This window comes from Lepidochelys kempii, chromosome 2 (genome assembly GCF_965140285.1).
Source record: "Lepidochelys kempii isolate rLepKem1 chromosome 2, rLepKem1.hap1, whole genome shotgun sequence".
Lineage (NCBI taxonomy): Eukaryota > Metazoa > Chordata > Testudines > Cheloniidae > Lepidochelys > Lepidochelys kempii.
In genome coordinates, this window is record NC_136381.1 from 111,574,337 (window position 1) to 111,600,112 (window position 25,776).

The following is a 25,776-nucleotide window of genomic DNA, read 5'->3' on the forward strand; positions in this document are numbered from 1 at the left end:
TTTATTACAATGCCAGGTGCACTTCCAGATGCTGCAAATATAAACTATTATTTTGATTATTTACAGTAGCACCTAAAGGATTGAGGCCCCACTATAAGAAGTTATTTTGGGCTGATACATCTAAGATATACAAGTATGTGTAAAATACATCAGAATGAATTATGGAAGTGCAATATGCGTTTGCATAGGCCAGGGTGGATTGATTTATATGGGGCAGGCAAACTTTTTGGCCTGAGGGCCACATCGGGTTTCGGAAATTGTATGGAGGGCTGGTTAGGGGAGGCTGTGCCCCAACCCCCTATCCTCCTCCCCTTGCTTCTCTCCGGCCCCTGACCCCCCCCCCTCCGGGACTCCAGCCCCATCCAAACCCCCCCACTGCCTGTCCCCTGACTGCCCCCAGAATCCCTGCCCCTGACTGCCCCCCACCACCCCATCCAACCCCCCTCCTTCCGACTGCCCCCGGGGACCCCTGCCCCCATTCAACCCCCCCCCGTTCCCCGACCCCATCCACACCCCCGTTCCCTGACCAACACCCCGAACTCCCCTGCCCTCTATCCAACCCCCCTGCTCCTTGCCCCCTTCCCGCGCAGCACAGAGCACTGCTGGTTGGCAGCGCTACAGCCACATCACCCAGAGCATTGCCCAGCCACCCAGAGCATTGCACTGGTGTAGTTGGACCATATGAACTGGAACCATAAACTCACTGAACATTAAATCCCACCAAATGAGGGTAAATCCATCCTCATCATCATATCCACTCATTATACTGCACACCTGAACATAGCCATTATATGAACAATATAACCCCATATCTCAATGTCTGTACTTTGACCCGTTAAACTTTAACCCCCAATCGGGGACATTGCAGATTAGGTATTCCTTACACCACCCGTTCCTAAACCGAATTTCGCACCCCTTGATAATCTGTACCTTATTCCCTAATAACCAGAAACTTCTATGCTTAAACTCTGTACCGTTTTCTTTTTACTTCAACATCTTAATAAAATTATTAAATTACTCTCCGTAACTGCTACCAGTAGCACATTCCTACGCAGAGCAGTTTAATACACTACACCGCCAGCATGTCGTGCTGAGGCTGCGGGGGAGGGGCCGGGGGCTAGCCTCCTGGGCCAGGAGCTGGGCAAGAGGGTCCCGTGGGCCGGATGTGGCCCATGGGCCCTAGTTTGCCCATCTCTGATTTATATCCAAGTGATTTAAATCACCAACTTTAATCATGATTTAAATCACACAGCAAGAAATCTTGATTTGTATTTTAGTTATTTACTCAAGAGGTCAATTCTCATTGGTTGGTAACCATTAAGCCGTGTTGATTTGCAGCAAAATATACCCTTTACACTAAATTTGGTTCTTTTTTGCTAACCAGGAGGAGACACTATAGCTATACACTTATTTAAGCTGTTAATATACCTCATTTATTCAGATTCCTAATTTTTTACACTTTATTATTATAAGTGGTGAATTATGCACATTTCTTATTAACTCTTTGGAATTTTCCCCTCCATACACACACTTGTGATTTGTGTCAAGCTGCAACAGGATGAAGATTAGAATTCAATTAAAATGCATAAACACAGCATTTTTTAATGATTTAACAAAAGTAATTTAGATATGCTGGACACCTAAGAAAAAAGTTTAACACATTTTGCATTTAAAACTAATCAGTGTATTAAACAAAGGAAGTATTTGTAGTAGTGAACTGAGCTGACAGTGACTAGAAACAAGGGCCCAAAGGCACAAACACACTTAGGCATCTCAGTCTGGGTTTAGGCACCACTGTGATTCATAAAACTTCCGCATACCCCTGTAGGTGCCTAAACTCACAATGTCTAAATTTTCAGGGGAAGAAAGTTCCAAGCTTCCACTGCCTCACTCTAGGTACCCAGATGCCTAACTCCTGCCTAAGCCCCAGAGCAATGCATGAATGGGGGAAGAGAGGCATTTGCCTGCCTATCTCGCATGGGAAACCTCATCCAGTAGGTGATCTCAAAGGCCATTACTAGATCAGGTCCCATTCAAAACCTGGTTGGAGAACGACTAGTTCCAGAAGAATCTATGCGTAAGGTTGGCATGGAAGAAAGAAAGAAAGTGTTTTTGGAAGAAGTGAACATATAGGCAAAACAACTAGCATAATTGGTGAGGCATAGCAGGGGACATGAAAAAGTACAAAAGCAGGTCAGTAAGAAGGACCTACATTACAAAGGAACTTGAAATGGTAAGTACCAGAAGCCTGTACACGGTCTACTGGAGAAGGGAAATCCAGCAGAACTCTATATTGCAGGGGTGGCCAAACTGTGGCTCACGAACCATATGTGGCTCTTTTACAGTTAAAATGTGGCTCGCAGAGCCTTCCACATTCTCCCATTCTCCACCTACCAGAGCTCAGCACCTCTGCCTGCCAGATAAGGGTGGTGGGATAAGGGCTTCTGCCCAGAAGGGAGAGGGGGTCTTGAGGCTTCAGCAGCAGTAGGGCTGAAGCCCTGAGCCCCAGCTCTCGAACTTCTGAAGATTGTCGTGTGCAACTTGGAGGGTCAGTAAATTTGGCCACCCCTGATATATTGCAATGTGGTTTTGGCACTAAGCATTAGAAATTGTCACCCTGACACATACCAATGTTTTTGAAAGATGCCCGTTTCAGACTTATCCATTCAGAAACGAAAGCGTACAAAGATTAACCACTTTTCATACACTAGCCACTACTTCTATTTCAATAGAGAAAATGTTGTCACACTGGGCCCTGGTCTACACTACAAGTTTAGGTTGAATTTAGCAGCATTAGATCGATTTAACCCTCCACGTGTCCACACGACAAATTTGGGGTAGTGTGGACGCAATTCGACGGTACTGGCCTACGGGAGCTATCCCAGAGTGCTCCACTGTGACCTCTCTGGACATCACTTTCAACTCAGATGCACTAGCCAGGTACACAGGAACTTTTGAATTTCATTTCCTGTTTGGCCAGCGTGGCAAGCTCATCAGCACAGGTGACCATGCAGTCCCAGAATCGCAAAAGAGCTCCAGCATGGACTGAACAGGAGGTACTGGATCTGATCACTGTATGGGGAGACGGATCCGTTCTATCAGAACTCCATTCCAAAAGACAAAATGCCAATATATTTGCCAAAATCTCCAAGGGCATGATGGGACAGAGGCTACAACAGGGACCTGCAGCACTGCCTTGTGAAAATTAAGGAGCTCAGGCAAGCCTACCAAAAAACCAAAGAGGCAAACAGCCGCTCCGGTCAGAGGCCCAGACATGCCGCTTCTATGATGAGCTGCATGCAATTCTAGGGAGCGCCCCTACTACTACCCCACCCCTGTCAGTGGACACCTGCAAGGGGGGAGTCTCACGCAACAGGCATGAGGATTCTGGGGATGAGGAGAAGGATAGCACACAGCAGGCAATAGGAGAAACCATTCTCCCCAACAGCAAGGAACTGTTTATGACCCTGGAGCCAATACCCTCACAACCCTCCCAAAGCAGGCTCTCAGACCATGAAGCCAGAGAAGGCACCTCTGGTGAGTGTACCTTTGTAACTATAATACATGGTATAAAAGCAAGCATGTTTAATGATTAATTTGTCCTGAAGACTTGGGATGCATTCACAGCCAATGTAGCCCCTCCTTTTAAATGGCTAACCCAACAGGTGCTTGGTATGTGAAAGGAGGGTGCTGCTGTTTGAAACCATTTCCACACATTATGAAGGTTAAAAAAGCCAAAAGACTGCGGCTTACCATGGCTGCCTGCAAGCCGAATTCTGTTGCCCGGCCCTGTATGTGTGATCTCACACCAAACCAGCAGGCCTTCAATGTAAGGGACAAAATGCGACCTTGTACCAAAAGTACATGTGCTGTGTAACGTTAACAGCTTGATTCACCGTGAAAGAGTCTACCCATTGTTCTCTAAAATGTGTCTCTTTAAATACTACTCTCACTTTTTTCCTCCCACAGCTGCAAATGTTTCAACTCTCCCTCTATTATCTCCATCCTAGAGGCTAGCGCAGATAAGGTGGTGAAAAAAACACACTCAGCTCATGCAGTCCTCCCGCACTGAAAGAGCTCAGCAGAATGCTTGGAGGCAAACAATGTCAGAGTCCAGGAAAGCAGAAAATGAACGCAAGGACACGAGGGACGAGCAAGATGAGAGAAGGCAGAATGCAATGCTGAGGCTACTGGGGGATCAAACTGATATGCTCCAGTGTCTGGTGGAGCTGCAGGAGCACAGACAGCCCCTGCAGCCCGTGTAACCGCCCACCCTCCTCCCCAAGTTCCATAGCCTCCTCACCCAGATGCCCAAGAACATACGGGGGCGGGGGAGGAGGCGGCAGGCGGGTGCCTCCGGGCACCCTACCACTCCACCCCAGAGGACTGCTCAAGCAACAGAAGGCTGGCATTAAATAAGTTTTGAAGTGCAGTGTGGCCTTGTCCTTCCCTCCTCCCCTCATCCACCACCCCACCCGGTGCTTCCCTCCTCACCCACCCCTCCCAGGCTACCTTGGCAGTTATCCCCCTATTTGTGTGATAAATTAATAAAGAATGCATGATTTTGAAACAATGACTTTATTGCCTCTGCAAGCAGTGATCGAAGAGGGGAGGGCGGTTGGCTTACAGGGAAATAGAGTGAACCAAGGGGCGGGTTTTCATCAAGGAGAAAAACAGAACTGTCACACTGTAGATTCGCCAGTCACGAAACTGATTTTCAAAGTTTCTCTGATGCGCAGGGTGCCCTGGGGTGCTCTTCTAATTGCCCTGGTGTCTGGCTGCATGTAATCAGCGGCCAGGCCATTTGCCTCAACCTCCCACCCCGCCATAAACGTCTCCCCCTTACTCTCACAGAGATTGTGGAGCACACAGCAAGCAGCAATAACAATGGGAATATTAGTTTCGCTGAGGTCTAGCCAAGTCAGTAAACTGCGCCAGCGCGCTTTTAAACGTCCAAATGCACATTCTGCCACCATTCTGCACTTGCTCAGCCTATAGTTGAACAGCTCCAGGGTGTTCAACTATACTGTCCAGGGTGCCAGTGTATGGCTTCATGAGCCAGGGCATTAAGGGGTAGGCTGGGTCCCCAAGGATACATATAGGCATTTCAACATTCCCCAACAATTATTTTCTGGTCTGGGAAGTAAGTCCCTTCCTGCAGCTGTTCAAACAGACCAGAGTTCTTGAAGATGCGAGCGTCATGTACCTTTCCCGGCCATCCCACACTGAGGTCATTTAAACGCCCCTTGTGATCCAACAGTGCCTGCAGCACCATTGAAAAGTACCCCTTGTGGTTTACATACTGGCTGCCAAGGTGGTCCGGTCCCAAGATAGGGATCTGCATTCCGTCTATCGCCCCACCACAGTTAGGGAATCCCACTGCAGCAAAGCCATCCACTATGACCTGCACATTTCCCAGAGTCATTACCCTTGACAGCAGCAGCTCAGTGATTGCGTTGGCTACTTGGATCACAGCAGCTCCCACAGTAGATTTGCCCACTCCAAATTGATTCCCGACTGACCGGTAGCTGTCTGGCATTGCAAGCTTCCAGAGGGCTATCGCCACTCACTTCTCAACTATGAGGGCTGCTCTCATCTTGGTATTCTTGCACTTCAGGGCAGGGGAAAGCAAGTCACAAAGTTCCATGAAAGTGCCCTTACGCATGCAAAAGTTTCACAGCCACTGGAAATCATCCCAGATCTGCAACACTATGCGGTCCCACCAGGCTGTGCTTGTTTCCTGGGCCCAGAATTGGCATTCCACAGCATGAGCCTGCCCCATTGCCAGCAGGATGTCCAAATGGCCAGGGCCCGTGCTTTGAGAGAAGTCCTCATCACTCTCGTCACCGCGCTGCCATCGCCTCCTCGCCTGCTTTTGCAGTTTCTGGTTCTGCACATATTGCAGGATAATGCGCAAGGTGTTTACAATGCTCATAACTGCCGCAGTGATCTGAGAGGGCTCCATGCTTGCCATGGTATGGCGTCTGCAGGAGAGGAGAGTTGCAGCAGAAGCAGTGGCTGAAGATGGATGCCACGAGAATAGATATTTATAGAGAACGACGAGCGGACCTGTGAGATGGATTCAGGAGAGCAAGAGAGCAGAGTTGCAGCGGAAGTGGTGGAGGACGAGTTAGCACCGCGCACATTTCCCGAGGAAGAACACACGTACCCGGGAGCCCATGGCAGACAACATTGAGAAATTCACTATTGAGACAATAGCAGCAGAGCCAAGTTGCAGCAGAAGCGGTGCATGACAACGGTTAGCAGCACCCAGGAGGACCAGAACGGATCCCGCGAGCTGCAGCAGAAGCAGTGGATGACGATGACCAGCAGACCTACTGCACCGTCTGCTGCCAGCAGCACCCAGGACACAACAGCAGCAGTGTCAGTGAGCTGGGCTGAGAGGGCTGCACGCTTGTCATGGTATGGCGTCTGCATGGAAAAAAGGCGCGAAACGATTGTCTGCCGTTGCTTTCACAGAGGGAGGGGCGACTGACTACATGTACCCAAAACCATCCCCGACAATGTTTTTGCCCCATCAGGCATTGGGAGCTTAACCCAAAATTCCAATGGGCAGCGGAGACTGTGGGATAGCTACCCACAGTGTACTGCTCCATAAGTCTATGCTAGTCACGACAGTGAGGACGCACTCTGCTGACTTAATGCGCTTAGTGTGGACATACGCAATCAACTGTATAAAATCGATTTCCAAAAATCGTCTTCTATAATATTGACCTAATTTCATAGTGTGGACATACCCTTGGACTACTTAAACATAGGCCAGATGAATGCAATGTCGTTTTCACTCCCATTTCAGAAACTGTGCAGACCAATGTTGACATACATTTTGTGTCTGGCATGTACTAGACACAAACTCAGCCATCAAACAATATCAAAACAAAGCTTTGAAAAATAAAACAGTTGAACAAAGACCACTAGCAATTTATGAATTTGGCAAAAGCTTCCAAGAAAATACATGATAATCAGCCCCGCAGATTAGTTATTTCGTGGTGTGCAGGAGGCTCCCTCCCCCACCGAGCCTCCTGCACACCACGAAATAACTAATCTGCGGGGCTGCCGGTGGGCGGGAGGAGCTGGGAGGGAGGAGCTGATGGGGCTGCTGACGTATTACCGTGGCTCTTTGGCAATGTACATTGGTAAACTCTGGCTCCTTCTCAGGCGCAGGTTCACCACCCCTGCCTTAGGGGACATCATCATAACCAATGATGAGCTGCCAAAATGTTAACTGGTTCCCTCCTCACCCCACGAGGGGGTCGTGGCCCACCCCTGCCCCCCGGGACTCCTGCCCCATCCAACCCCCCACGTTCCTTGACGTGTGCCCCCGCCTTATCTACCCCCCTCCCCTGTCTGCTCCCAGAACCGGGCAGGAGGGTCTCGTGGGCCACTGCAGTGGGTGTCTGCCCCGCCCCTAAGAGCCAGAGGAACCTGCCGGGGGCCAGATGGGGAGTCCCGGTGGTGCTTACCTGGGGCAGCTCACAGGAAGCATCTAGCAGGTCCCTCTGGCTTCTCAGGGCGGGGTAGCATAGCTACGGAGGGAGCAGGGGGAGCGGTAGCTCCCCCCACTGATCACATCAAAAATGGCGCCTTAGGTACTGACTTCATGGGTGCTCTGGGGCTGGAGCAACCACAGGGAAAATTTGGTGGGTGCAGAGCATGCATCGGCAGCTCCCTGCCCCGTGCCTGGCCCCAGCTCACCTCTGCTCCGCCTCCGCAAGCGGTGGCTTCACGCTCAGGCCCAGGGAGGCGGAGTTGAGCTGGGGAGGGGAGCCGTTCCCCTGCGTGCCCCCCCCCACCCTCCCCACCCCCCACCAGTTACCTGCTGTGGTCCAGGCGGCCTCCTCGCGCCCTCCCACCCCAGCTCCCCTCCGCCTCCCTGGGCCTGAGCACGAAGCACCGCTTGCTTCTCAGCCCTCCCAGGCTTCCTGCGTGAACAGCTGAAGCTCCAGCTCACCACTGATAACTAATTATTAGAGAAAGGAAAAGAAAAAGTTACAATACCTCAACAGAACAAAAACAATGATTGTTTCAGTTGCAATCTCTTCCATATGTCTCTCTGTGAAGACCTTTCAACAGAAATTATATCTTTGAGTGTGGGTCCACCTCTGGCAGGGACTCTCTTCGAGGAAAGTTAAAACCAAAGTCTATTATTCCCAAAACCAGTAGAGAGCTCTGTCTAGTGAATCATAAATAATAAACTTTATAGATGGGTATAAAGAACTTTCAGAAAGCCTTTGAGAAAGTCCCTCACCAAAGGCTCTTAAGCAAAGTAAGGGATAAGAGGGAAGGTCCTCTCATTGATCAGTAACCGGTTAAAAGATAGTAAACAAAAAGAGTAGAAATAAATGGTCAGTTTCAGAATGGATAGAGCTTAATAGCGGGGTCCCCCAAGGATCTGTTCTGGAATCAGTGCTGTTAAACATATTCATAAATGATCTGGAAAAAGGGTTAAACAGTGAGGTAGCAAAGTTTGTACAATGCAAAATTATTTCTGATAGTTAAAGTCCAAAACTGACCGTGAAGAGTTACAAAGATGTGACAAATGGGCACAATCCAGACTAAAAGGGGGCTGCATCACCCCTCCCCTACAACCCTGGATACCTTACAATGCCTCACTTTAGTGGCTCCCATCTGAGCCACTCACAGCCTTCAAGCATGTAAGCCACACCCTGAGTGTCTATGTGTAACTGCACCTTGTTAGCTAAACCCTGGCTCTCACTAGACTTGGTTGTACTATAGGGTGACCCAACAATCCAGTCCCAGACCTTCCCAAGAAGCATATATCCTGTACTGCCCACCCCTTTCCTGGAAAGTACAAATATAGTAAGTCTGTTATTCCTTTACGGGAATAATATGGCAATTTATTACCTTAAATAGTCACCCAGACACTTCAACTTAAACACACTGTATTAGATCAAACAGTAAAACACAGGCCTGTATAGAAAGCTGCAAGCAGGGACTTTCTTTCCAGACCAGAAGATTCCATGTAGAAACGCCCATAGTGATCCTGGGAGACCCAGCCTACCCCTTACTCCCATGGCTCATGAAGCCTTACCCCATAATCCTTGACAGCAGCAAGGAGCACTGCAACAGGATCAGCCAGTGCAGAATGACCACTGAATGTGCTTCTGGCAGATTAAAGGGTCACTGGCACTGCCTTTTTGACAGGTTAGACCTCAATGAGGAAAATATTTCTATGGTCACAGCAACATGCTGTGATCTGCATAACATTTGTGAAGCTGGGGGGTGGGGGGTGTTTCTACAGGGTTGGAGCATTGTGGTGGATCATCTGGCAGCTGATTTTGAGCAGCCAGATACCAAGGCTATTAGAGGAGTTCAACATGGCGGGGGTGGACCTATTTGAATAAGGTAGGCTTTGAAGCAGCATTTTGACAGCCCCAGTAATGTGTTTTTCTTTAATATATTCAGTCAGGCATTGTTTACTTGCTACTTTGAATGATCCTTATAATGATTGCTGCCTGAGCGTTAACTGTACTCTGCAAATGTGCCAATTGCCATGGTGTATGGATTTCAGCAGCAACCACGATATGTAGGACATAAATAAAGAATCATATTTCTAAGGCTAAATATTTATTAAACAGTAATACACAGATTTCCATTTTTTACAAAGGACATGACATTGAGGAGCACTCTCAAATGAGGCTCTCACAGCTATGTGCAAGTCAAGCTGGCATTATGAAACATCTCCCTAGGGGTAGAGTGCAAAGTGTACTGCGACAGGCTGGAAACATGTGAGGAACATGTGGGAAATTTTGGAAGGGCATGGAATGCAGTTCTGTATGGGCTGCTGTGGGAGTCGAGCATGCTTGTGTTCTGACTGCAGTGAAATCAGGGACCTCAGCATCTCTGTTTGGTCCTCCATGAGATTTATCATCCACTCCTGCCTGCCCAGTCTCCTCTCCTGGCTATCAACTCTGAGTTTTTACACCGATTGTCTCTCTCCATGCTCTGTGCTCACTATCTGCAGTATCAGATGATAGCAGCATTTCTCTAACCATGACCTCCTTACTCATCCTCATTTGCCTCCTTTATCTGACAGAGGTGCTCTGACGGTATGTATGCGGCGGCCTTCAAGGCCACATCTGCAGAAGCAAAAGAAACAATACACAGAGGCAGGTTTCAGAGTAACATCCCCGTGTTAGTCTGTATTCACAAAAAGAAAAGGAGTACTTGTGGCACCTTAGAGACTAACCAATTTATTTGAGCATAAGCTTTCATGAGCTACAGCTCACTTCATCGGATGCATACTGTGGAAAGTATAGAAGATCTTTTATACACACAAAGCATGAACAAATACCTCCCCCCACCCCACTCTCCTGCTGGCAATAACTTATCTAAAGTGATCACTCTCCTTACAATGTGTATGATAATCAAGTTGGGCCATTTCCAGCGCAAATCCAGGTTTTCTCACCCCCCCCCCAACACACACACAAACCCACTCTCCTGCTGGTAATAGCTTATCTAAAGTGACCACACTCCTTACAATGTGTATGATAATCAAGGTGGGCCATTTCCAGCACAAATCCAGGGTTTAACAAGAACATCGGGGGGGAGGGGGGGGAGGAAAAAACAAGGGGAAATAGGTTACCTTGCATAATGACTTAGCCACTCCCAGTCTCTATTCAAGCCTAAGTTAACTAGACTAGCTATTTACAACACACATTTTGCTTCTCTACAAAAGAAAAAGGACACTAAACTTTCTAAACTCTACATGCCAAAAGGGGCCACAGCAGTGGTTCCCTCAACCCACCCAGCAATATTCTTAACCTATCCAACTATACTCTCAGCCCAGCAGAAGCAGCTGTCCTATCTCAGGGCCTCTCCTTCTGCCCCTCCAGCCCCACGAACATGATACAGTTCTGTGGTGACCTAGAATCCTATTTTCGACATCTCTGACTCAAGAGATGTCGAACACACTCAACACACCTCTGAACTCAACACACCTCTGAACAACATACTAATCCACAGAGACCTCCCTACCAACACTACAAACAGAAGGATTCTAGATGGACTCCTCCTGAAGGTCGAAACAGCAGACTGGACTTCTACATAGCCCTGGTCTACACTAGGACTTTAGGTCGAATTTAGCAGCGTTAAATCGATGTAAACCTGCACCCATCCACACGATGAAGTCCTTTAGTTTGACTTAAAGGGGTCTTAAAATCGATTTCTTTACTCCACCCCTGACAAGTGGATTAGCGCTTAAATCGGCCTTGCCGGGTTGAATTTGGGGTACTATGGACACAATTGGACGGTATTGGCTTCCGGGAGCTATCCCAGAGTGCTCCATTGTGACCGCTCTGGACAGCACTCTCAACTCAGATGCACTGGCCAGGTAGACAGGAAAAGAACTGCAAACTTTTGAATCTCATTTCCTGTTTGGCCAGCGTGGCAAGCTGCAGGTGACCATGCAGAGCTCATCAGCACAGGTGACCATGATGGAGTCCCAGAATCGCAAAAGAGCTCCAGCATGGACCGAACGGGAGGTACAGGATCTGATCGCTGTATGGGGAGAGGAATCCGTGCTATCAGAACTCCGTTCCAGTTTTCGAAATGCCAAAACCTTTGTCAAAATCTCCCAGGGCATGAAGGACAGAGGCCATAACAGGGACCAGAAGCAGTGCCGCGTGAAACTTAAGGAGCTGAGGCAAGCCTACCAGAAAACCAGAGGGGCGAATGGCCACTCCAAGTCAGAGCCCCAAACATGCCGCTTCTATGATGAGCTCCATGCCATTTTAGGGGGTTCAGCCACCACTACCCCAGCCGTGTTGTTTGACTCCTTCAATGGAGATGGAGGCAACACAGAAGCAGGTTTTGGGGACAAAGAAGAAGAAGCAGATGAGGAGGAGGTTGTAGATAGCTCACAGCAAGCAAGCGGAGAAACCAGTTTCCCTGACAGCCAGGAACTGTTTCTCACCCTGGACCTGGAGCCAGTACCCCCCAAACCCACCCAAGGCTGCCTCCTAGACCCAGCAGGCGGAGAAGGGACCTTCGGTGAGTGTACCTTTTAAAATACTATACATGGTTTAAAAGCAAGCATGTGAAAGGATTACTTTGCCCTGGCATTCGCGGCTCTCCTGGATGTACTCCCAAAGCCTTTGCAAAAGGTTTCTGGGGAGGGCAGCCTTATTGCGTCCTTCATGGTAGGACGCTTTACCACTCCAGGCTAGTAACACGCACTCGGGAATCATTGTACAACAAAGCATTGCAGTGTATGTTTGCTGGCGTTCAAACAACATCTGTTCTTTATCTCTCTGTGTTATCCTCAGGAGAGTGAGATATCATTCATGGTCTCCTGGTTGAATTAGGGTGCTTTTCTTCAGGGGACACTCAGAGGAGCCCGTTCCTGCTGAGCTGTTTGCCTGTGGCTGAACAGAAATGTTCCCCGCTGTTAGCCACGGGGAGGGTTGAGGGGGTAGCCACGCGGTGGGGGGAGGCAAAATGCGACCTTGTAACGAAAGCACATGTGCTATGTATGTAATGTTAACAGCAAGGTTTACCCTGAAAGACTGTAGCCACTGTTTTATAAAATGTGTCTTTTTAAATACCGCTGTCCCTTTTTTTCCTCCACCAGCTGCATGTGTTTCAATGATCACAGGATCTTCTCCTTCCCAGAGGCTAGTGAAGCTTAGAAAGAAAAAAAAACCGCACTCGTGATGAAATGTTCTCCGAGCTCATGCTGTCCTCCCACACTGACGGAGCACAGACAAATGCGTGGAGGCAAATAATGTCAGAGTGCAGGAAAGCACAAAATGACCAGGAGGAGAGGTGGCGGGCTGAAGAGAGGGCTGAAGCTCAAATGTGGCGGCAGCGTGATGAGAGGAGGCAGGATTCAATGCTGAGGCTGCTGGAGGATCAAACCGGTATGCTCCAGTGTATGGTTGAGCTGCAGCAAAGGCAGCTGGAGCACAGACTGCCACTACAGCCCCTGTGTAACCAACCACCCTCCTCCCCAAGTTCCATAGCCTCCACACCCAGACGCCCAAGAATGCGGTGGGGGGGCCACCGCCCAACCAACCACTCCACCACAGAGGATTGCCCAAAAAAAAGAAGGCTGGCATTCAATAAATTTTACAGTTGTAAACTTTTACAGTGCTGTGTGGCATTTTCCTTCCCTCCTCCACCACCCCTCCTGGGCTACCTTGGTAGTCATCCCCCTATTTGTGTGATGAATGAATAAAGAATGCATGAATGTGAAGCAACAATGACTTTATTGCCTCTGCAAGCAATGATTAAAGGGGAGGAGGGGAGGGTGGTTAGCTTGCAGGGAAGTCGAGTGAACCAAGGGGCGGGGGGTTTCATCAAGGAGAAACAAACAGAACTTTCACACCGTAGCCTGCCCAGTCATGAAACTGGTTTTCAAAGCTTCTCTGATGCGCACCGCACCCTCCTGTACTCTTCTAACCACCCTGGTGTCTGGCTGTGCGTAACCAGCAGCCAGGCAAGTTGCCTCAACCTCCCACCCCGCCATAAACGTCTCCCCCTTACTCTCACCGATATTGTGGAGCACACAGCAAGCAGTAATAACAGTGGGAATAGTGGTTTCGCTGAGGTCTAAGCGAGTCAGTAAACTGCGCCAGCGCGCCTTTAAACGTCCAAATGCACATTCTACCACCATTCTGCACTTGCTCAGCCTGTAGTTGAACAGCTCCTGACTACTGTCCAGGCTGCCTGTGTACGGCTTCATGAGACATGGCATTAAGGGGTAGGCTGGGTCCCCAAGGATACATATAGGCATTTCAACATCCCCAACAGTTATTTTCTGGACTGGGAATAAAGTCCCTTCCTGCAGCTTTTGAAACAGACCACAGTTCCTGAAGATGCGAGCATCATGCACCTTTCCCGGCCATCCCACGTTGATGTTGGTGAAACGTCCCTTGTGATCCACCAGGGCTTGCAGCACTATTGAAAAGTACCCCTTGCGGTTTATGTACTTGCCAGCTTGGTGCTCCGGTGCCAAGACAGGGATATGGGTTCAGTCTATGGCCCCACCACAGTTAGGGAATCCCATTGCAGCAAAGCCATCCACTATGACCTGCACATTTCCCAGGGTCACTACCCTTGATATCAGCAGATCTTTGATTGTGTGGGCTACTTGCATCACAGCAGCCCCAACAGTAGACTTGCCCCCTCCAAATTGATTCCCAACTGACCGGTAGCTGTCTGGCGTTGCAAGCTTCCACAGGGCTATCGCCACTCGCTTCTCAACTGTGAGGGCTGCTCTCATCTTGGTATTCATGCGCCTCAAGCCAGGGGAAAGGAAGTCACAAAGTTCCATGAAAGTGCCCTTACGCATGCGAAAGTTTCGCAGCCACTGGGAACCGTCCCACACCTGCAACACTATGCGGTCCCACCAGTCTGTGCTTGTTTCCCGAGCCCAGAATCGGCATTCCACAGCATGAACCTGCCCCATTAGCACCATGATGCATGCATTGGCAGGGCCCATGCTTTCAGAGAAATCTGTGTCCATGTCCTGATCACTCACGTGACCGCGCTAATGTCGCCTCCTCACCCGGTATCTCTCTGCCAGGTTCTGGTGCTGCATATACTGCTGGATAATGCGTGTGGTGTTTAATGTGCTCCTAATTGCCGAAGTGAGCTGAGCGGCCTCCATGCTTGCCTTGGTATGGCGTCCGCACAGAAAAAAGGTGTGGAACGATTGTCTGCTGTTACTCTGACGCAGGGAGGGGCGACTGAGGACATGGCTTACAGGGTTGGCTTCAGGGAGCTAAAATCAACAAAGGGGGTGGCTTTACATCAAGGAGTATTTCAGGCAGGACTTCACGGAGGGTTCCAATAAGAAATGGTGCACCTAAGTAATTGTTCTTATTGGAACAAGGAGGTTAGTCTGGCCTCTGATTGATACATGGCTAGATTTACCTTGCTGCACCTTCTCTGTGAGTGATTGCAGTGTGACCTAGAGGAATGAGCCTCCTAAACGGGGGGGGGGGGGGAAAGGGGGAGAAGCAAATGAGTACAAAAAAAAATCTGGTCTATTTCTTGTTTTGATCCACTCCATCTGTCTTTTATATCTTTGGCTGGCAGCAGACGGTGCAGAAGGACTGCATGCCATCCACATCTCATGGCTGCCAGGCAGAAGATGATGCAATAGGACTGATAGCAATCCATATCGCCTGCCTGCTCATCATAAGATGGTTCAATAGGACTGACTGCAGGACTAAAGAGAATGACCTGGTCAAGTCACTCCAAATTTAGTCCCTGCGCCCATGTCTGCCCAGGCGCTCCTGGCCGACGTGGCCAGGAGCACCTCGGACATGACGATGACGGCTACCAGTCATATTGCACCGTCAGCTGTCAGAAGGCAATGGGTTGCTGCTACTGTGTAGCAATGCAGTACCGCATCTGCCAGCACCCAGGAGACATAGGGTGACGGTTACCTGAGTGGGCTACATGCTTGCCATGGTATGGCGTCTGCACAGATAACTCAGGAAAAAAGGCGCGAAACAATTGTCTGCCCTTGCTTTCACGGAGGGAGGGAGGGAACGGGGGCCTGACGATATGTACCCAGAACCACCCGCGACAATGTTTTAGCCCCATCAGGCATTGGGATCTCAACCCAGAATTCCAATGGGCAGCGGAGACTGCAGGATAGCTACCCACAGTGCAACACTCCGGAAGTCGACGCTTGCCTCGGTACTGTGGAAGCACTCCGCCGAGTTAATGCACTTAATGCACTTACAGCATTTTCTGTGGGGACACACACACTCGAATATATAAAACAAATTTCTAAAAAAACGACTTCTATAAATACGACCTTATTCCGTAGTGTAGACATACCCATAGACTGCTTCCGCCAACATGCATGGGCTGAAATTTTGGAAAAGCAGCATCACTTGCCCCATAACCTCAGCTGTGCAAAACACAATGCCATCCACAGTCTCAGAAACAACTCTGACATCATAATCAAAAAGGCTGATAAAGGAGGTGCTGTTGTCATCATGAATAGGTCGGAATATGAACAAGAGGCTGCTCGGCAGCTCTCCAACACCACTTTCTACACGCCATTACCCTATGATCCCGCTGAGAGTTACCAAAAGAAACTACAGCATTTGCTCAAGAAACTCCCTGAAAAAGCACAAGATCAAATCCGCACAGACGCACCCCTGGAACCCCGACCTGGGATATTCTATCTACTACCCAAGATCCATAAACCTGGAAATCCTGGGTGCCCCATCATCTCAGGCATTGGCACCCTGACAGCAGGATTGTCTGGCTATGTAGACTCCCTCTTCAGGCCCTAGGCTACCAGCACTCCCAGCTACCTTCGAGACACCACTGACTTCCTGAGGAAACTACAATCCATTGGTGATCTTCCTGATAACACCATCCTGGCCACTGTGGATGTAGAAGCCCTCTACACCAACATTCCACACAAAGATGGACTACAAGCCGTCAAGAACACTATCCCCGATAATGTCACGGCTAACCTGGTGGCTGAACTTTGTGACTTTGTCCTTACCCATAACTATTTTACATTTGGGGACAATGTATACCTTCAGATCAGCGGCACTGCTATGGGTACCCGCATGGCCCCACAGTATGCCAACATTTTTATGGCTGATTTAGAGCAACGCTTCCTCAGCTCTCGTCCCCTAAAGCCCCTACTCTACTTGCGCTATATTGATGACAGCTTCATCATCTGGACCCATGGAAAAGAAGCCCTTGAGGAATTCCACCATGATTTCAACAACTTCCATCCCACCATCAACCTCAGCCTGGTCCAGTCCACACAAGAGATCCACTTCCTGGACACTACAGTGCTAATAAACAATGGTCACATAAACACCACCCTATACCGGAAACCTACTGACCGCTATTCCTACCTACATGCCTCCAGCTTTCACCCTGACCACACCACACGATCCATCGTCTACAGCCAAGCTCTGCGATACAACCGCATTTGCTCCAACCCCTCAGACAGAGACAAACACTTACAAGATCTCTATCAAGCATTCTTACAACTACAATACCCACCTGCTGAAGTGAAGAAACAGATTGATAGAGCCAAAAGAGTTCCCAGAAGTCACCTACTACAGGACAGGCCTAACAAAGAAAATAACAGAACGCCACTAGCCGTCACCTTCAGCCCCCAACTAAAACCCCTCCAACACATTGTTAAGGATCTACAACCTATCCTGAAGGATGACCCAACACTCTCACAAATCCTGGGAGACAGGCCAGTCCTTGCCTACAGACAGTCCCCCAACCTGAAGCAAATACTCACCAGCAACCACATACCACACAACAGAACCACTAACCCAGGAACCTATCCTTGCAACAAAGCCCGTTGCCAACTGTGCCCACATATCTATTCAGGGGACACCATCACAGGGCCTAAGAACATCAGCCACACTATCAGAGGCTCGTTCACCTGCACATCTACCAATGTGATATATGCCATCATGTGCCAGCAATGCCCCTCTGCCATGTACATTGGTCAAACTGGACAGTCTCTACGTAAAAGAATAAATGGACACAAATCAGATGTCAAGAATTATAACATTCATAAACCAGTCGGAGAACACTTCAATCTCTCTGGTCACGCGATTACAGACATGAAAGTTGCAATTCTTCAACAAAAAAACTTCAAATCCAAACTTCAGCAAGAAACTGTTGAATTGGAATTCATTTGCAAATTGGATACAATTAACTTAGGCTTGAATAGAGACTGGGAGTGGCTAAGTCATTATGCAAGGTAACCTATTTCCCCTTGTTTTTTCCTACCCCCCTCTTCCCCCCGACGTTCTTGTTAACCCCTGGATTTGTGCTGTAAATGGCCCACCTTGATTTTCATAAACATTGTAAGGAGAGTAATCACTTTAGATAAGCTATTGCCAGCAGGAGAGTGGGGTGGGGGGAGGTATTTGTTCATGCTTTGTGTGTATAAAGGATCTTCTACACTTTCCACAGTGTGCATCCGATGAAGTGAGCTGTAGCTCACGAAAGCTTATACACAGAGGCAGTATTGTGAGTGCACTCAGTCTTGAATCATAAAAGTTACATACTCCTTGTCATGAATATAGGGGGAAGGGTGCAACCTTTATATATCCTTGGCAACTGTACTGTATTGCTTTATCTGTAAAGGGTTAAGCAGTTCAAATAACCAAGTTGGCACCTGACCGGAAGGACCAATGTGAAAAGAAGATACTTTCAAATCTGGGGAGGAAGGATTTGTTGTTTGTTCTGTGGGTTGTTCCCTCTCCGAACAGAGGGAGAAGCCAAGCAGGTACAATATCTCCTGAAAATATACCTGGAATAATCCATCTAAAACTACAGAAATTGTGAGTAGGGAAAGGAAATGCGTTCGGTTATCTTTTGTTTTGGCTTGTGAATTTTCCTATGCTACAGGGGTAGTTTCATTCCTGTTTTTGTAACTGTGAAGCTGAGCTCAGAGGGGAATCCTCCGTTTTAAATCTTATTACCCTGTAAAGTTGCCTTCCATCCTGATTCTGCAGGTGTGATTCTTTCACTTTTTTCTTTATAAATAAAATTCTTCTTTTAAAAACCTGATTGATTTCAGTGTCCTGAAGACAAAGGGTCTCGTCTGAGCTCACATTGCTAAGGCAATTGGTTGGTAGTTTATTCTCAAGCCTCCCCAGGAAAGGGGGTGAAGGAGTTTGGGGGGACAGGGATTCCAAGTCACCCTTCCCTGAATATTTTGTGTAAATCACTTGGTAGTGGCAGCAATATCAGCCTAAGGAATTAGTGCCTTAGAGAAGTTTTAACCTAAGCTGGTAACATATAAGCTTACGGGGTCTTTCATGTGGGTCCCCACATCTGTACCCCAGAGTTCAGAGTGTGGGATGGTGAACCCTGACACTCCTCTTTCTCACTTTCCCTTGGCAAGCACACAGCACGGCGAGAGCCCTTAACGTACTGAGTTCAGCCTGTGGGGGAAGAGGCAAGATTGGACCAAGGGTCTGGGTCAGAAGGGGATCTCTACAAGCACGTAGGGACACTATTCTGAATACACCATTTTCCACAGGCAGGGGTGATTGAAGCGGATATCTCACAACTGAGGTATCAGACGATGCAAAGGTACATCTCCTGTATGCGTGCAGCTTCAGACCAGGCTGTGCTGCTTTGGTTCCTGCAGAAATAATTGCTGACTGGCACAACAAACTTTCCTACAATGGGAAAAGAAACAACAGCTCTGTCAAGGAACCTTCAGCAGAGGATTGCCGAGTACCTCCAGGAAAGTTTCACAGAGCTCTCTATGGAGGATTCCTGGGACATCCCGGTGTGCATTAAACTGTGTAGCTGTACAGGGGACTTAGAAGCAGATGCAAACCATCCTAGGGTTATTTTCTATCCATTATCCCGCTTCTACCATATAACAAAATAAAGGAGAGCTCCACCTCATGTCACCATGCAGTATAAAATCAAAATGAATACTTACCGGAAATCCCCTCTCCTGCTTCAGGCATGCTACAGCCAGAGTGCTGGGATTGGACAGACCCCTCCGGAGTTAAAAAGAGGCCCTGGCTCGCCATGCCACCGGATGACCCTGTCCAACACCCTCCTCCATTTCCTCTTCCATCACTTCATCCTCAGAGTTGACTTCGCTGGCCACAGCCTCCAGTCCCCCGAAAGCATCCATAAGGTTCTTGGTGATGGAGTAATGGTCACCACCGAGGATGGCGTGCAGCTCCTTGTAAAAGTGGCATGTCTTCCACACCGCACCAGAGCAACATTTGGCCTCCCTTGCCTTCTAACACACCTGCCTTAGCTCCTTGATCTTAACACACTATCGCCGTGTCCTTTTCGTGTCCCTTCTGCCCCTGCCATTAGCAATCTGCTTGTACATATCAAAGTTCTTGCAGCTGGAGAAGCACTGCGACTGCACAGCCTCTTCACCCCACAGACCCAGCAGATCCAACTACTCCTATGTACTCCAGGTGGGAGTGTGTTTCCTGCAGAAAGCTGCCATGATCAGCTAGGAAGATGCTATGTGAGCTCTCCACGCTGAACAAACAGTAAGTGAATTTTCAGAAATACCCAGGGCTGTAAAGGGGAGAGTGCAAGCCTATTTACATGACTGCAGGGCAGCAGAGCTGAAACTGCTGACCAGAGCGGTGATGATGGGCATTACGGGACACCTCCTGGAGGCCACTTATGGAGACATAAGCAAGCACAGTATCTACACTAACACTATCGCACTAACTTCATCATTAAAAGCTCTATGCCACTCATCAAGGTGGTTTTATTATGTCTGTGTAGCAGGAAAATTAAATAGGCGGGGGGAGGAACATTGCAGTGTGTACACCTCCACTGTTTCACTGACAAAAGCTGACTTTTGTCAACAGAACTGTGTAGTGTAGACAAGGCCTTATCTGCAAAGCAAACTCTCTCACCACAAGATCCAGCAGATTACTGACCAAACTTTCAGGTCAGGACCTCAGCTGCCAACTTTCATGTGGTAAATGAGAACCTGACTTTCACAATAAGCCAAAAATCAAGTTAACCCCATTTCAAAACAAGGCCACAACAAGCCAATCCCTAAAAACCCCACCACTCTATGTAACTAGATCCCCCAGCTTGCAATCTGGGACTGTGGTGGGCCCGCTGTGCACCCCTGATGCTCTCCCACATTTTGCCAGGAGCCAATCAAAAAAAAGAAGCAACAAGCCAAAAAACTATCCAACAAGCAACTCACAAGCCAATTAAGACAAAAACAAGCCCAACTTCTATTACCAACATGTGAATTATTCAGTTTACCAACACTCTTATATTTGACCCAACTTACCACAAACTTTTAGACATATATGACTGAAATGGAATTAGATGTTACCTAACGGATTTCCACAGGAACATGTTTTGCAATTGACAAAAACAGATTTTCAATTTTGGAAGTAGAATCACAAGTGACTTAATTAGCACAGCTGGAGCAGGGCGGGGGGGAACAAACCACTAATTCATATAGCCAGGGGCCGAATCATATATTCCTTGTGCAGCTTACCTTCTATTGCCATGGGACAATGCATTAGGTAATAGTACCATCTGCTTAACTACCTGCTCCAGAACTCAACTTATTAAACCTGGCATAAACACATACTGATACACGCAAAAATAGTTTAGGTATTTCATATGCTTCTTCTGCACATATTTCTTTGGACTAAATCAGTTTGATCTCCAAGAAAAACAGTTATGTATGTAAGGACTTCTTTTTTATATTGCCTACCTCACAGAAGAAATATCCATTCATATAATTCAATTTTTTATATGTAACATTCCAAATCATTTTTATAAGATTCTTTCATTATCATCTCAAGAAGAAAACCAGTGCTAAATCAGTGCCAACACAATAGTTATACAATGAAGTATTTATAATCATGGGTCATCTCAACAGTCAGTAAGGGAAAATATGAGCTCCAGAGAGATCCAAGTCAAAGGAATGAGTACTCAATACAAGCCAAAAAAGATTCAAAGCAAAACCTGCCTAAAGCAACTATAGAAAAAAGAAGCCTAACAGGAAGACCAGAGACTGGGAAATAATGTGGACAATGGGAGTCTGAGATTTCATCTGAAGTTAAAGCACACTTTGGAGGCATCCATACCAGAATTACAGCTTTAAAAGCAAAATATGAAATCCTAGACTTGTGAATGATAGTTTGTTTTGCAGGGAAAAACCCCTCTACAGACACAAAAAAGGTAGAGACTCCACATGTGTTCTCTTATGAAGCCTATGTTGCTAAACAAAGACTATGGGAAACCAAAGAAGACTTAGTATCAGATTATCTCCTCGCAATGCCTGGAGCTACTGTGGTCTTAGAGAGAAGCTGGTCCTGAATTGGATGCAGCAGACAACCCAGATAACGGAGAGTCACAGGTACAAATTCTATAAAAAATTCTAAATAAATATATGTTGAAGTTCAATATTTTTGTACGCCTTAAGTCCAGAAAAGGGAAGGAAAGTTTAACAGTCAAGCAGTCAGTCCTTGTAGGAGTGTCTAAAGCAACTTCAAATTTACATAACAAAAAAGCATAAGCAGCTCCGGCAGGCTGTTTTACGAATCAAGAGAACATCTGACTGCAGCTGCAAATGCCATAGATCTTAATGAGACAAAGTGGATGAGGTAATATCCTTCATTGGACCAGCTTCTGTTGGTGACAAAAACAAGCTTACAAAGCTCTTCTTCAGGTCAGCAAAAATAACCTGAAGAAGAACTCTGTGTAGACCTGAAAGCTTGTATTTGTCACCAACAGAAGCTAGTCCAATGAAAGATATTACCTCACCCACCTTGCCTCTCTAATATCTTGGGCAGCTACAACACTGCATAGATCTGAATGACGTTTCAACGGAATCAACTAAGAACACATCAAGAAACATCCAAGTGAAGTCATTTTGCAAGATTTATGCTCCAATATTGTGGTGTGTCAAAAGAGCAGACCACATGATATTTTAGAAAATGAATGTGAGTACATCAGAGAAAACAAACTAGATAGCACAATAACTCGATGTAATGTTGATTGTTTTTCTGGAAGCAAGAGGGTTTGGGGACAACAGAACAGTGTTCTTATTGCACTTGATCAAATTAAAAAAAATCAACATCGATCCATTCTTTCCTCCAATCCAATAAGCAAATAAAAGAGTAATATTTTCTTTAACATTTAAGTTTAAAAATCTCTTCAAAATTAGCGAGTACCACCACAGGTGGAAGGTGAGTTTATTATACTATGAAGCCAGATGACCCTAATCTACTTAAATGCAAGCTGGGTGGCTTTTTGTATTAATCAAGTATAGCCTGCCCCAGCACAGAGATCAGTTGGGCTTCAGCGGCATGAGAAACTGGATAGTTGTATAATTATCACACTCTAATCTATATAATATTCTATGGATAACTATATAATATATGCAAAGATATACATTAGAACAACTGCAGGATTCGGAATGTAGTAGAAATAAAGGTTGCAAAATCAAACTCTCAATAATTAGGAAATGCTAAAATTAAGGTTGTCTGGGCAGCCTAATTTTAGAAGATTATTTTATAACATTATGTAACCTAATTACATGATCACATACTATATTCCCCCACCCCACAGTATTCCTGCCTCACTCAGTGCACAGGATGAACAGTGCTCTGGGTTTGAGGCAGCTGTTCAATGTATCTATCCTCATCATTAAATTAATAGCCTCTGACTTCTTTACTGCACACCATTCAAAACCTGCAATCAATACAGAGTTTTCATTTTCTTATGATCTTATTTACTACTTGTTCCCCCTATAATATTTTGATTAGGGAAACAAACCATGGGGAAAAGAAATATTAGTATGAAAATGGAAGGACATACCTGCTGAGCAATTCCAATCCAGCAGAAAACTTTGGCAAATACTGAACAGCCCTGTAAACAGAATCATAAAACCACAGAAGTTAAAAATGGAAGAGAATAAGGTCAACCAATCCATCTCCTTGTCAGTACAGAATTATTCACTGCCATCTCCATTTGCTACCATTTTGTCTGGTCTCGTTCAAAACATATGATGCAATCTACTTTACAAGAATATAAAAATATTAAACCACTACATTTCACTGTCAAGCTGATATCCACCTACGTTTTCCCTTTTTCGCTTATTATTGCATTAGACCCCTTAACTTTGCTTTATTCTTGGTGTTCATTAGAAACAGACAGACAATGTACAAGGCAATTTTTTGCAGATGCATTGGCAAGAAAGACATTGCATCTAATACTAACTTTAAGAGTAGATTATGAAATCATGATTACAATGATGTTTAACTACTTTTGAATTAATATGTTGACACTAATCATTAAAGCCCAAAGGTTTTGCATTTAATGCACTCTACGTTAAAACTGTGGTAGCTACAAAATTGAAAGAATCTTTGCCAGCCCATAATCTAATATTTCCTATGTTGGTCAGAGCTAATATACATACACACCAATAGGTATTACATGCACAATATTAACATTTGTGTGTGTGTGTGCATGGGGAGGGGAATCATGCTAAACTGTACTATGCTTATTCTTGCTCACTTATGCCAAGACATGTATCCCACAATGCGCTGGGACAAATCTCTCTCAGCACATGGCTCAGGCAAATACAAAAACTGCCAAAAACTAGGTGAATGAGTTTTATGAAACAAAGGTATAATGCGGTACATTATTTCCTTGTAAGGTGTATGAATGCTTTGCATTAAGGAGTATTTTCATACCCCTCAATGTTTGGAAGGTAATAAACAAAACAAAAGACAGGAAAGTACAGGAATGCACCAATGACAAAGCTGGCACAAGATGGTTAGTTAAACTTTAAGTGACATGAACAGTGAGTGCTGCGCAGCTTATAAACAGCTATCCTATAAAAAGATGGCTAGCTTAAGTGGCATTTGGGAAGCACATCTTCTGTGGAAGGTGAACTGAACACGCTGCAAGACTGAGCTTCCTGGGAAAAACCAATGTACTCTCTCTTTCCTTCCTGTACTGCATTGCTTTGTCTTTAAACGATAAATCTGGCTTAGCTTGGTTATTTGGTTTCTTGAATATTTTTAATATTGAACTGCAAGTACAGTCAATTAGTCGGCTATAACTCTTAGTCAAGAGCAAGAATAAACTTAAATATAAAAACAATGTTAGTTACAATGCTTCTACCACATATTAAATATTAGTAAGACTTTATAAATATATTGTACTACATCTAGGGCTGTCAAGCAATTAAAAAAATTAATCATGATTAACCGCACTTTTAAATAGCATACCATTTTTAAAAAATATTTATGGAGGTTTTCTACATTTTCAAATATAATCATTTGAATTACAACACAGAATGCAAAGTATACCGTGCTCACTTTATATTTATTTTGATTACAAATATTTGCACTGTAAAAAACAAAAATAGTATTTTCAGTTCACCTAATACAAGTACTGTAGTGCAATCTCTTGATCATGAAAGTTGAACTTACAAATGTAGAATTATGTATAAAAAAACCTGCCTTCAAAAATAAAACAATGTAAAACTTTAGACCCTACAAGTCCACTCAGTCCTGCTGCTTGTTCAGCCTATCGCTAAGAGAAAGAAGTTTGTTTACCTTTGCGGAAGATAATGCTTCCTGCCTCTTGTTTACAATGTCAGCTGAAAGTGAGAACAGGCATTTGCATAGCACTGTTGTAGTCAGCATTGCAAGGTATTTACGTGCCAGATGTGCTAAAGAGTCATATGTCCCTTCATGCTTCAGCCACCATTCCAGAGGACATGCTGATGACGGGTTCTGCTCGAAAACCATACAAAGCAGTGCGGACCGATGCATGTTCATTTTCATTATCTGAGTCAGATGCTACCTGCAGAAGGTTGATTTTCTTTTTTGGTGGTTTGGGTTCTGTAGTTTCCGCATCAGAGTGTTGCTCTTTTAAGACTTCTGAAAGCATGCTCTATACCTCATCCCTCTCACATTTTGGAAGGCACTTCAGATTCTTAAATCTTGGGTCGAGTGCTTAGCTATCTTTAGAAATTTCACTTTGGTATCTTCTTTGCGTTTTGTCAAATTTGTAGTGAAAGTGTTCTTAAAATAAACGTGTGCTGGGTCATCATCTAAGACTGCTATAACATGAAATATATGGCAGAATGTGGGTAAAACAGAGCAGGAGACATACAATTCTCCCCCAAGGAGTTCAGTCACAAATTTAATTAATGCTTTTTCTTTTTTTTTTTTTAAACAAGCAGCATCAGCATGGAAGCATGTCCTCTAGAACGATGGCCGAAGCATG

General features: G+C 46.1%; 1 protein-coding gene across 6 annotated transcripts in view; it reads right to left on the bottom strand.

Annotated features, from left to right (window-relative positions):
* Positions 1–25,776, bottom strand: part of DTNBP1 (dystrobrevin binding protein 1) — a 182,459-nt gene that overhangs the window by 149,305 nt on the left and 7,378 nt on the right. For 5 of the 6 annotated variants that reach the window (XM_073331953.2, XM_073331954.2, XM_073331956.2 and 2 more), the window contains one exon: positions 23,353–23,403. The exons of the other annotated variant lie outside the window; for it this stretch is intronic. In XM_073331953.2, coding sequence (XP_073188054.1) covers positions 23,353–23,403 — 51 coding nt within the window. The remainder of the gene's footprint in view (positions 1–23,352; positions 23,404–25,776) is intronic. 6 annotated transcript variants of the gene reach the window in all.